The sequence below is a fragment of the Zalophus californianus genome, chromosome 9, assembly GCF_009762305.2.
Source record: "Zalophus californianus isolate mZalCal1 chromosome 9, mZalCal1.pri.v2, whole genome shotgun sequence".
NCBI classification, from domain to species: domain Eukaryota; kingdom Metazoa; phylum Chordata; class Mammalia; order Carnivora; family Otariidae; genus Zalophus; species Zalophus californianus.
In genome coordinates, this window is record NC_045603.1 from 117599476 (window position 1) to 117611861 (window position 12386).

Sequence of the window (12386 nt, forward strand, 5' to 3'; positions counted from 1 at the left end):
GAAAAGGAAGGAAAGGAGAATAAGTGATGATAGCTGCATGGAAGGACAGGGAGAAGTTTTGCTGTTCTTTGAAGTTCAGGAAGCTTTTGTCTGTCTCTCAGAACATGTATGCCTGTCCAGTGGAGAGGAGAACAGAGATTGACTGAAGTTTTACACATGAGAGGAGACCGTAAGAGACACAGGGTCCTGAAGAAGGCCGGTAACTAAATCCTTACTTGAGGTAGAACAAAAGGAAGCAAGGATGGGCAAAGATAAAAAAAAGGATACAGCAGTGGAGGTACCGTGCCATCAGAGACAAGGCCGTCCCAAGAGTGTGAGGAGGTCAAGGTGGGATTAGCGAGGTCAGGAAGATCATTCAAAGTTTGAAACAGCTGCTTTGAGGGAATGGGGATTAAAACATAAGCAAGAGACTTTAGTGAGCAGTATTAAGAACTTAGCTGAACTTGGAAACTATAAATCAGTGGGTTAGGTGTTGTGCAGTTTTTATTCAACTAAAATAGCAGGACAAGAAGAGGAACAGAATGGGCATATGGACAGAATGCTCCATAGTCGGGAGATTGGCAAATTGAATGCTTTAAAAGGTCGAGGGAGGAAGGAGGTTGAGGTTGCTGGTGGATCTTGTTGAAATATTGAGTGATGGGTAATCTTAGTAAGAAAGAAAGTGATTTCTGGAGGGAGCCTGATAGGCTTGAAGAATAGGGAGGGCTAAAGGAGGTGGAAGGTCTTGATGAAAGTGAGGGGCGAGTTGAATTAGTTAAGGGGTCCAACAGTGGTAAGGTCAGAGATGGAAAGATAGTTGCTTGTGGTCAGAACACTGTAACAAATTTTCCTGGGTTTGTGGAGAAGTTAAAATCTAGCACAACAGGAATGGCAGGGCTGTGAATCCACACGTGAGACATACTTGTGAAATTCCTGAAACTTTAGAGAGAGAGAAAAAAATGATGCTGCATAAACTTCAAATACTCCAGAAGGCAGATCCCAGGACTGTTTTGTTCATTGCAGGATAATCGGCACTGGGCACACTTACGAGCTCAGTAAATACTTGTTGAATGAATAAGACTCTTGCAGAGTCTTTCTGGCCCAAGGAGGTTATCATGCCAGAAAATTTTGATTCATGTCTGACACCTAGTGGTATTTTCCTCAAACTACTATTAAGCGGCCCCATTTCCCTTCTACTATTTGAGGGAGACTCTAAACGTCAGTTACAGTACAATAGCTTTGTCCTAAAACAAATCTCCAACTTGGTTTTGGGCAGTTTTACCATTGACATGTTCCAGGGCTGTCATTTGAATAGGTCGGCAGTAAATACTTATTGATTACCTACTGTGTGCCAGGCACTGTTCTGTATGCTGGAGTTTTTCACGTAGTGTACGTTCTCCTGCACGTGTGACCTCACTGAATTTGAACACGTAGGCAGAGCATTCCATTGGGAATGGTTAACTTGATGGGAAACATAATTTAGGGTTCTGTTGTGATTTCACATTTGAAACCTTTCTAAATTTATTTCATAGCTTTTGGTGCTGTCATTTCTACATCGTGACATACTGCTTTTCATTAATGTTAAGTAGGCATTTAGGAAGATGAAAGTAGAAGGCAAGATTGCGTTGGTTGTCAGTTTATACTTATCCACACTGGAGAATACCACATACTTTGGAGAACTATGAGAAGGTTTTGTTATCTTTCCTTAAGAAAGAGTAAAGTTCCTATTTTTTGGTGATGCATAATGAAGTATTTAAAGTATTTATCCGTGTCCCTGCCCTCTCCCTGTCTCTCAAATAAATAAATAAATCTTAAAAAAAAAAGTGGGGGAGGTGCTTGGGTGGCACAGTCAGTTAAGCATCAGACTCTTGGTTTCAGCTCAGATTTGATCTCAGGGTCGTGAGATCAAGTCCCATGTCAGGCTCTATACCCAGCATGGAGTCTTCTTGAGTTTCTCTCTCCCTCTTCCTCTGCCCCTTCCCCCCTTCACACTCTCTCTTTCAAATAAATAGAGAAATCTTAAAGCATTTATGAGTGAACCGACATGATATGTGGGATTTGCTTTAAAACACTTTGGGGAAAAAAGTAAGTAGGAGTAAAACAAGATTGACAAAATTTTTGTAATTATTTAAGTTATGTTCATGGGGACTTATTCTGTTTTGTCTATTTTTTGTGTACACTGGACATTTTCCATAATAAGAAGTAGGCAAAAATAATTAGCTGGGTATGGGTTGAAGGAAAGCTTATCATGATTAAGTTAGAATATGGTCTGCTTTTTAAGATTTAACATTTTTTAAATTTTATTTTGTTCCAGCTGATGTTACTTGAAGATCAGGTTGAGTAGAGAATATGTGTTTGCTTATAATAGATAGAATTTGACTGAGATCCAATAGGCGACATTCTACAATGTCCAGAGGCTATTGGAATTTTGGGTTTGAAGCTCATAATTTTTGGAGCTATAGGTTAGAGGCTTGGGAGATGTAGTTTTAAAGTATTGGCCGTCACACTGGAAATGAGAGCATCTTTAGTAGGAATTTGGGAATACCTAGATTTAATAAACTGGCATATATTTTTTTTTAATTAGTGCTTCTGCCATAATCAAAGGAAATGGAGTACTCAATAATCTGCCATACCAGTCTTCTTAAATTGGATGCTGCTTCACAATGATACATCTCTGTTAGGCTCTTAGGATAATTTTGTATGCCATCAGCAAACCACACCCCCAAAATAAAGATTAGAAGTCTGTTTCCAACAATTAAAAACAGTTATGAAATATTTCAAGCAAACAAAATACTGGGGAAAATGTATCTTCCAAATGCTTGCCACCTGTCTTTATCATGTTACTATTTTACATCTTTCCCCCCAATACTAATCCCTCCCACCTCCCACCCCGCCCTGAGACATAAATGATTATAAGTACGGTTAGGGCCGTTTTATACCACTCCTTCCCTCTTCTCCTTTCCCAAAGGTAATCGCCAGCCTGAGTTTGGTGTTTATTTCTCCCCATTTATTTTCTGCCTTAAAAGAGTCACAATTCCTAACTTTTGCTCAGTAAATTCTTCTCCATGCCCTAATTTTTTTTTTCCTGTGGCAATCTATTACCCATCAAAAAGAAGTTGAGGTCATTTTTCATTATTTAGATTTAACTTTGATGTCTATTTCAGTCTGCATTGTGGTTTCACTTATTTTTGGTCTGAAAACTAAACATCAATTTCAATAAGCTATTTAATTGATTTTTCTTGAAATAATTAATGCTTTGAGCTTTAATGCTCCATTATGTGATGTGTCTCTTTAGTTTTCCACCTTTGTGGAGAGTATCCTTCTTCCAAGGCTTATATAACTTTCCTATGAAGCACAGTTTAATTTCAGTGGCTTTCTCTTATATAGATTTTTTTTTACAACAAAGATATCAATTAAAAGAATACTTTTAAAAATTAACTGCCATTATAAAAGAGAAGATTGGTTCCGTTTAAAAAAATTGTTTAGTAGCATCTTCAAGAACTCAGAAAAATTTAAAAAGCTTAATCTCAGTGACAGCCATAATTTTCTGTTGCTTTGTTTTTGTTTAAAACATGGGATGGTATTTATTTGTATAAAGTATATATTTTTTTCACTCTGTTAAGAAATATTTTCCTCTTGTCCCCAGAACTATAGGATTCTCTGACTTATACCTATTTCTCCGTGGATATTCATTACAGGGTCCTCTTTATAAGTGGCATACTTCAAAATTATCCCCTCCCCCCCCTTTTTTAAAGATTTCATTTATTTGAGAGAGGGAGAGAGCGCACAAGCACAAGTTTGGGGGAGGGGCAAAGGGAGAGGGAGAAGCAGACTCCATGCCAAGGCGCGGGGCTGGATCCTAGGACCCTGGGATCATGATCCAAGCCAAGGGCAGACGCTAAACTGACTGAGCCACCCAGGTGCCCCCAAATTGTCACTTCTTAATCCATTTGCTCGAGTCTGCTTTTATTCTAAGTTTAGATTTTGAAATAATTTAAATGTTGCAAGTGATTTTGGCTTTAGCATTCTCTATAGAAGAGGGTCATGCAGATTTAAATAATCTTTCTTAACTGACAAAGCCCACAGGCCCTCTGGGTTTGACACCGTTTCTTACTTTTGTCTACCTTCTTTTCTTTAGAGTTCTTTAGTCTTGGTTTATATTCCTCAATTTCCTCATATTATGACAGTTATATTTGTAGAGATACTCTTTCAACCAGTATTTAATTAAGCATTTGCAGAGTGACAAGCACCCTGGCCTCATTTATCCCTGATCCATACGTAAACCTTCTAAGTTTGTTATCAGACGAGCACAGTAATAACGTTTATTAAATACCTACTTGTATTAGACATTATATAAGCATTTTAATGGATTATCTCTTTTAATCCTCACAACAACCTTGCCAGGTGGGAATACACTACCATCATCCTCATTGTTCAGAGGAGTTAACTGGAACACAAGTGAATCATTTGTTTAAAATCACTTGGAGGTAAGGTTGCCAGATAAAATACAGGATGCCCAATTAAATTGAATTTCTGAGAGACAACTAATTTTTGCAACATTTGATAACCCTCCTTGGAAAATAAATGGCAGAGCTAGGATTTTAAACCATGTAATCTGTTTAAAAGGCCCAAGTTGTTAGCGTTATCCTGGATATGGAGAATAGAAGTCACATCGACCTGGATATTCATCCAGTATTTGGATGGCAACTACTGCCTACACGTTATTTATTTGTTTATTTATCTTTTATGCATTATTTTTCTCCCAACTGATTATATTTACTAGAATGTAAAAGTATGTGCTTTTTTTTCTGATTTCAAAGTAATATTCAACTTCCAGTAAATTCATATATGCTGTCTCTGTCCTCTTGTTTTAAGTCTTTACGAATTGTATGTTAAGTAGCATAAAATGGAACGTGTTCTGTACCTGGTCATTTTAGCTGTTGTCATTTAGCCATTTAGATTATTCAGATTGTTGTCTTTACTTCCTTTTCTCAATATAGAAAGATTTATCTGTGTGTGCTAAAAAAGACATATTTTCCTTTTTTTTTGACAGGGTCAAGGAAATGACACTTGAATAAGGTGTTAACAGTTCTTTGAAGCACGTCCTATGTATTCTCAAAAAAAATGAGAAATTATAGAACATGGATGTAGAATTAAAAGAGGCTTTTTACTAAGAATTGCCAGGGAAGCTATCTGGCCCTGCCAGATGATAATACAGGAAAGTAAGGAATTGTTTTTCCCTGTGAATTACCACAGTTCAGGATCAGACTTTTAGTTTTGAATATCCAGAGATTACTGACTTAAAAAATTAAAGACACAGGAAATGGAATAACACGCATTTTAAATTTGATATTTTTGATTTCCAATTCCAGTAGAATATATTAAAAAGACACTTTGCAAAATTATCCTTTCTTTAAAAGTTTTTGAAAATTTTTTAATTGAAGTATAGCTAACAGAATATTATATTAGTTCCAGGTGTACAATATAGTGATTTGACATTTACATACATTACGAAATGCTTGCCATGATAAGTGTGGTCACCATCTGTCACCACACAAAGTTATTACAATATTATTGACTGTATTCTCTATGCTGTATTTTTCAGCCCCATGACTTACTTATTTTATAACCGGAAGTTTCTGCCTCTTAATTCTCTTCACCTATTTCACCCATCCCCCAACCTCCCTCCCCTGTGGCAACAACCAGTTTATCTCTGAATTTACGTTTTCTGTTTGTTGTTATTTAGATTCCACATATGAATGAAACCATGTGGTATTTGTCTTTCTCTGACTTTTAAAGAGAAGACGCTCTTTTTTAAAATTTTTTTATTTAAATTCAATTTATTTCACATACAGTGTATTAGTAGTTTCAGAGGTAGAATTTAGTGATTCATCAGTTGCATATAGCACCCAGTGCTCATTACATCATGTGCCCTCCTTAATGCCCGTCACCCAGTTACCCCATCTCCCCACCGACCTCCCCTCCAACAACCCACCTCCCCTCCAACAACCCTGTTTGTTTTCTATGGGTAAGAGTCTCTTATGGTTTGTCTCCCTCTCTGTTTTCATCTTATTTTATTTTTCCTTCCCTTCCCCTGTGTTCATCTGTTCTGTTTCTTAAATTCCACATATGAGTGAATCATATATTTGTCTCTCTCTGACTGACTTATTTTTCTCTTAGCATAATACCCTCTAGTTCTGTCCACATCGTTGCGAATGGCAAAATATCATTCTTTTGATGGTTGAGTAATATCCCATTGTGTACATACACTACATCTTCTTTATCCATTCACCTGTCAGTGGACATCTGAGCTCTTTCCATATTTTAGCTCTTGTGGACATTGCTGCTATAAACCTTGGAGTGCATGTGCCCTTTGGAATCACTATGTTTGTATCTTTTGGATAATACCCAGTAATGCAGTTGCTGGGTCGTATGGTAGCTCTATTTTCAACTGCTTTCCAGAGTGGCTGCACCAGTTTGCATTCCAACCAGTAGTGTAAGAGGGTTCTCCTTAAGAGAAGACACTCCTTAAAATTAATGAACCGAGTGTTTAACTCAAGACTTAGGGTCAAAGAATATGAAAATTAGAAAGTATATTTTTTGGTGAAACCTGCCTATAATTAAGGGATATCAATTTTCTGTTGTCCAGAAGGAATTGGATAATATCTAGGCAGGAATAGCAAGTCAGATTTTAGAGAAAATTCAGAAAGGAAAGTGACAACAAGAATCAAAAGTATAATTCTCAGCAGATATGATAATTCTTGCTGTAAGATTGGCCCCTATTTTAATCTGTTCCACCTTCATATGTTTTCAGGCATAGTGTATTGAAAGATTTGTAAATGGCAGATTGTCTCTGATTTTATCATGGCAATCACTGCAGAATTAATATTTCTTTTATAGAAATTAAAATTATTTTGGACTATGTCTATTATGTATAAGTGAAATTTTCTGTCAGAATTTTCAGAATTTACTGCATTGCCACCCGGCCAACTTTTAACTTTTTTATAGAATTCATTAATGTCATTTACATTTAATATTTTTAAATATAAGTATGCTATAATCACCTTTCGGACATAGTACACTAGAAGACATTAATGAGGAAAGTGTTTCTTCTCTTTTATTATATAAATCTGTTATTATATAAATTCATGAAAGCAATGACTTGATTCAGTGAAACTTATTAAACCTTCAAATCTCTAGCTTAGAAAAAATAGACGATTTTCTTTAAGTGCCAACTCTTGTAAATGGTGAGTTGGCTACAGAGAGACCTAGCCTGATTACCAAAAGTAATTGCATTTTAAGTGACTAATATTGAAAAGAAAGCCTTTTTCTATTCAGAGTAATTATAAGTGACTGTCTACTTGTATTTAATAAAGCTTGACAAATGAATAAGTAGTTAAATTATTTTTGAAGTTACTGGGAACACCATGTTTGGATTCAGACTTGGGTTCAAATCCCTACTCCATCTCTTCATAAGTTACTTAGTCTGTTTCCTCCTACTTACAATGTTAATCTTAGGATCCTAAAGCCCATCTTGAAGGCTTGTTATGAGAATTAAACTAAATAACAAATTTATTCATTCATTGAATATTTATTGAATGCCTGTTGTGTACTAGGCATCATTCTAGGTACTCTGGATATCAGAGAACATGACAAAAATCCCTGCTCTTCATTTTAGTGGGAGGGACAAACAACCAAAATGCAAGCAAATAAAAATGCAATTTTAAGTAGTGAGTGATACATCCTATGAAGAAAAATAAAGCCTGGCACATACAAGAATTTTCTCCCAACTTGTCATTATAATTTTCGAGGTAGGGCAAAGTCCTTGTCCATCTTGGTTCAACAATTAACATGTTGCTGTATTTGCTTTATCTTTCTATCCACATGTGTGTGTATCCTGCGATGTGGGTATCTAGGTTTATTTATTTCCCTCAAACCATTTGAAACTTAAGTTGTGGATATAATTACAATTATAGAAATACTACAATATAATACAGTAATATAATCATAACAATTAGTCTCTAATTACTTTAACAAACATCTCTTAAAAATTAGGACATTCTTGTTTATAGTAGGGATTTAACTAACATCAGTTCTCTTTTTTCCTCCAAAGCTTCATGGAGAAAGCAGTCATGGCTATCTGTCATAACTAATCATTTAAGCACTATGAAGAGTGGAAATGTATATTTACTGAGGAATTACAACTGGAATAACCAGTCATGTGCTATGCTGAGTACTTTCACATGTTATCTCATTTAGTCTTCATGGAAACTCTTCAAGAATGTAAAAATATAGAATAATTATCTCTTAATATAGAAGAAAAAGTAATAGGGTAAAAATGTTTACTTAATTGCAACTGGACTATCAAGTGGCAAAGTGAGGATTTGGATCCATATCTACTGGCTTCTAAAAACAAGCAATTTAGGGCGCCTGGGTGGCTCAGTCAGTTAAGTGTCCTACTCTTGATCTCAGCTGAGGTCTTGATCTCAGGGTTATGAGTTCAAGCCCTGTGTTGGGCTCCATGTTGGGTGTGGAGCCTAGTTAAAAAACAACAACAACAACAACAACAACACACACAACAAAAACTTAAAAACAAGCAATTTTCACTATATCTTGTTGCATTATAAGTGATCGAATTAGCCATTCACTGCTTTAGAGGACTTGAGTTAGCCATTCACTACTTTAGAGGACTTCTTTCAGAGTAAATAGTTAAGTATGTAAAAGGAGCTACTGATGTATATTTCTTTAAGAAATTTCTTTTGAGCCACCTTTGTGATATACCATGTTTCTGCCCAGCATTGCAATTTAATGAGTATTATTATATTATTCCCTACAAATATCTGCTATATTTTCTCAGTCATGTTCTTTAAGAGTTAGGGCTGTGTCTCCTACTTCAGTGGTTCCCAAACATGAGTGTACATCACAGTCACCACCAGTTTCTGATTCAGTAGAGCTTGAATGGAGTCCCTGAATTAGCATTTCTAACACATTCCCTAGTTATATCAATGCTGCTGGTCTGGGGACTACACTTTGAAAACCACTGTCTACCTCTTTGCCCTTCCTCCCACCACAGTCCTCATCTTGGTGCTTATCACTTAGCTTAAATGCCCTCTCATCTGGGAATCCTTCCTTGACTTCTGTTTTATTGAAACTGTTGTTCTCAAATGTCAGTGTGTATAACAACCATCTGGGAGACTTGTTGACAAAGCAGATTTCTTATTGAACTCTGAAACACTGATTTTTAGTAAGCGCATTTAGTGTTAATGCAGATGATCCACGGCTAGCAGTTTGTGAAATATTGGCTTACAGAGTTGATACGTGCTCGTCATTGCCATGACTGTATGTCGTATTTGCCCATGATTGTTTTTTATACCATAGTGCCATTTTTTTGTGTGTATGTCTCTCTCCCACTAGAGTCCCTAAAGGAAAAGGACTATGTCTTAGTCATAATTATAACTTAGGGCTTAGCACAATGCAGTGTTAAAAAGCAATAGAGTGAATACTGTCTGTGTAATCTAGCTACGTGACCTTGAAAGATTTAATCTCCCCTAGCCTCAGTTTCCCCTTTTATGCAATAGTGGTAGTAAGTAACCCGTATGTGCTATGGAATTAGCTCTCAGGGTTTGTATAGTCTTTAGTGTAGTAATTTACATACAGAATGTTCCCACCAAATGGAGACCGTTACTGTTGTGGTGCTGGTTGTGTTACAGAAGAAACAAACTAATGTTTGAATTAATGAAAACTCCTAAGTTATGATTTTACCATCCAAATTCAGGATATGTGTTTAGCACTCCATTAAAAATCTTGTGCTTAATTGTCTAAAATATCATTTTCTATTTTGGTATTTTAATGAAATAGTGTGAAGTAAAATCATGCCTTGGGCTTTTTCTCTCCCGTAGGAAAACAAAGAAATCGCTTGGAACCAATGGATACCATATTTGTTAAACAGGTTAAAGAAGGAGGACCTGCTTTTGAAGCTGGATTATGCACAGGTGCTGATATTCTTCTTTAAACAATACCTTTAAATTTCTTTCTTACTTCATTTCTTCCTTCTTCCGTATTTCATTTTCCTTATTTTTCTTTATCTCCTTCTGTATGTTTTTTTCCTATGTCTTCACATCAGTTTTTACTATTTTTGAGACCTAGTTAGCTTTATGTTTCTTGATACCCAAATGGTTTGGACAGAAATAACTTAATATAAATTATAAATTAGGAGCACTTTGGTTACCACGTAGATAGTGGACTCTTGGAGGCCCTTTTAAAAGCACCTATTTTACATGCATTTAATTTTGACAAGGATTACAAAATAGCAAAATGATGAAGATATTTATTGACATAATTGAAATAATCTTGGATCTCTAAGTTCTCGAAGTGCCTTATCTGCCAGAGATGAATTAATTTGCACTGTGAAGGGTAACTTAAGTCTCTAACAACGCAAGGCAAGCCCTCCTGCATCTGTAGGTATCTCTGGATGTGGTCTGGTAGCTATTCTAAAATATTTTGTGATATGTGATTTTAATAAAACCTAAGTAGAGATTTAGTTTAGTTTAATGCACACACTAAAATAGTTACTCTTTTGTTTTTGAACATGAAATAATTGGGAATTAGTGAAAAAGTATGTTTTACTGCCTTTTGAATAAAATGTAGTGTTTTCAGCGATAAATATTGAAAGCAGCGGATGTCATTGCTGATTTACTAGGATGCGCTATTTATTATCTCTTTTGTCGTGGTTAATGTAAGCCTAATTGAATCTCATTAACATATACATAATATGTATATTGGTGTCCATATTCCATTACCTAGCTCGTATCACTTTTCATATTCTAAGCCTCACAAGGGCAGGAAGATGTGGGGATGCTGTGATAAGTACACCGAAAATACTTTTTATTTTTCTATTTTCCAGTTTTTCCTTATCTTTTTTCTCTCAGTCTTTTCCTTTCTGCTCCTGAGTTCTTATTGGTAATCCAAATGCCCTTTTCTTTATTAAAATGAAGAACAAGTTAATATGCATAAAGTCCGAACCATGTGCATACCCATATTTCAGTTCTGTAATATAGCACTAATGAATAAACTAAATAGGTTGGGAAATCAGCCAGACTAATGGTAGAAGACACCAAGGTAATAAAAACAATCAACTATTTAAGCCTGTTGAATGATGCTTTCCTATCAGAAATGACAGGGTAGACAGAGGAATAACCAGGAGTTCTGCAACTCAGAAAACAAACGATAGGGGCATAAATAGTATAGAATAGTATAGCCCTGGTCACTTGGTGACTATACCTTTTGGAGTTTCTAAATTCATTATTGTCCAGGGCTCCTAAGACATAGCTATATTTCATCAGAAGCTGTATGTATTAGAATTTAGATTCATATTTGTGAAAGATACATTAAAAAACAGCAAGCAAGAATATATAAAAAAATAAATACATTACTCAAGAAATATTTCAAAAGTAGTCAGAAATAACCTTTTAAGGAATTCCTCATGTGTTTTTTCACTCTTCTTTGAAGGTGATCGAATTATAAAAGTCAATGGAGAAAGTGTTATTGGAAAGACCTATTCCCAAGTAATTGCTTTAATTCAGAACAGGTAAGATTCTCAAAATATGATTAGATTTGGCCAAAGATGGGTATTTATAAATCAGTGGAGCAAGTAGATTCAATATAGTACTGTCTATATTCTGTAACGGGATGGGGAGCTGTGGGACTTTCCCTTCAAGGGGGTAATAATTTGAGAATTGCCAAGGATACTACCTGATTATAGCTTACTTGGTGCTTTGCTTCAGCAAATCTATCAGATTTGTGATCAAAGTCCTTTAGAATCTGAAAGCAACATATTTTAGATTTACTATAAGTTCCTCACTTTAGTTTGAAATGACAATGAAATTTATAATTTGTTTATAATAATAAAATAAATGCATATATAATTTATTTTAAAACCTCTTACTCAGATATCTTTAAATACTTTATTGAATAATACTCTTGGCTCAAATTTATTCATTTGTTTTAACAAAGACAGCAAGAAATTCTCTTTGAATTCATCTGTCTGCCTACGTTCTACAGAGTGATAGCATTTTGAGTTCTCAAGGCAAATAAATATGAACAGAGTAACTGTGAGACCTTAAAGATAACTTAGTCCTACTTTCTTTCTGTCTACCACACACCTGGAAAATTTTTCTTAATTATAAATAAAGAAATTGAAAGCCAAAGTGGTTACCATATTGAAGTCCTGTCAAGAGCAGGCCATGACTGGAGTCCCATTGTCCGGATCATCCCTTTGTAATTAAATTGAAGTTTATTATTTTCTGAAGACTTTTATCAAGTTCCTGTAACTATGTCTAAAGCAGTTCATGCTATAATCTAAGTTGTTTACACTAATGCCCTAATGCATTGTCATTTTTCAATTAGAT

At 35.4% G+C, this 12386-nt stretch overlaps 1 protein-coding gene across 1 annotated transcript in view; it reads left to right on the forward strand.

Annotated features, from left to right (window-relative positions):
* Window positions 1–12386, forward strand: part of ARHGAP21 (Rho GTPase activating protein 21) — a 132412-nt gene that overhangs the window by 73207 nt on the left and 46819 nt on the right. The window contains 2 exon segments of the mRNA XM_027592366.2: window positions 9879–9971; window positions 11488–11566. Of these exon segments, the coding sequence (XP_027448167.2) occupies window positions 9879–9971; window positions 11488–11566 (172 nt within the window).